This window comes from Etheostoma cragini, unplaced genomic scaffold, assembly GCF_013103735.1.
Source record: "Etheostoma cragini isolate CJK2018 unplaced genomic scaffold, CSU_Ecrag_1.0 ScbMSFa_1750, whole genome shotgun sequence".
In the NCBI taxonomy this organism is placed as follows: domain Eukaryota; kingdom Metazoa; phylum Chordata; class Actinopteri; order Perciformes; family Percidae; genus Etheostoma; species Etheostoma cragini.
Genome location: NW_023265837.1, coordinates 1 through 1,143, shown reverse-complemented (window position 1 = coordinate 1,143; position 1,143 = coordinate 1). Strand labels below are relative to the sequence as shown.

Here is a 1,143-nt window from a genome sequence, read left to right as displayed (position 1 = left end):
GACAACATGAGGACAACATGAGGACAACATGGGGACAACATGGGGACAACATGAGGACAACATGAGGACAACATGAGGGCAACATGAGGGTTAACTACATTTTCCTGATGATGTTTACATGTTTTTTTTTAAATATTTGAAATACTTTTAATGATGTCCCCAGGTGGAGTTTGACCTGGGGACGTACCAGAGCAGCACCCTGATGAAGAGACACCTGATGGGGAACGTGACCCAGCGGGGGGGCTCCTCGCGGCTGGGGAAGACGCTGGACTTCACCCTGAAGGAGGTGCTGATGAAGGCCGGCCAGCCCCGGAGGAAGAGGGCGCTGCTGGCCGTGGTGGGCACCAAGACCGCCTCCGAGGACCGGGTCCGGCTGGACTGGGTGTCCTCTAGAGCGTCCTGTGACGGGGTGGCGGTGTTCGTGGTGACGGTGGGCGAGCGCTACGACCGGGCCCAGGTGGAGCAGCTGGCCGGTCACCCCGTAAACCAGCACCTGGTCCACCTGGACCGGCTGAAGGCCGGCGAGCAGAGCTACGCCCAGCGCTTCTTCAGAGTCTTCCTCTCCGCCCTCAGCAGTGAGAACACACACACACACACACAAACACACACACACACACACACACTCATTTAACAAGTACTCCTGTTTTTCTGGAAGGACTGCATGCTCAGACCTTCAGATAAAGGGTCACCTACATTTCTGCTTCCTGTAACACAAGTGTATTTGTGCATATTTCAGAGGGAATCAACGCGTATCCTCCTCCTTCATTTAAAAAAGAGTGCGACAGCTTGGTGGAACCAGATGATATGCCGGTCTGGGACTATAGCGGTCCACCGGGCTTCGACGATGGGTAACTCACATTTTATTCATACACAACCTTACAAGGAACCAATTAAAAAGAATTACAATGATTCTGTCACGCTTAACCTTTCCTGCAGGAATCCAGGAAGCATTAATTGTAGTAAACAACATCAAGATCTTCAGGTTAAAACTTGTTTGAAAATTGAAAATTGTATACAATAGATGACAAATACAGAGAACGAACTTTTAGTTAAAGAGTAAGATTATTTTAGTTTAACATGAAACAGAAATCACCATCACCAAACCCACCAGACTCCATGTAAATAATCACTACTTTTAGCGTG

General features: G+C 49.2%; 1 protein-coding gene across 1 annotated transcript; it reads left to right on the top strand.

Moving 5' to 3' along the window:
- The first annotated feature begins 152 nt into the window (after window positions 1-152).
- On the top strand, window positions 153-964 carry LOC117940124 (collagen alpha-4(VI) chain-like). The gene is made up of 2 exons (XM_034865505.1): window positions 153-575; window positions 737-964. The coding sequence occupies exons 1-2, from the start codon at window positions 203-205 to the stop codon at window positions 850-852; spliced, it is 489 nt and encodes a 162-aa protein (XP_034721396.1). The 5' UTR covers window positions 153-202; the 3' UTR covers window positions 853-964.
- Window positions 965-1,143: the final 179 nt, after the last annotated feature.

Coding starts and splice junctions, on each gene's coding strand:
- LOC117940124 (XM_034865505.1), top strand. CDS start 203: ATGAAGAGACACCTGATGGGGAACGTGACCCAGCGGGGGGGCTCCTCG. Junction 576..736: donor CTTCCTCTCCGCCCTCAGCA/GTGAGAACACAC, acceptor TGCATATTTCAG/AGGGAATCAACGCGTATCCT.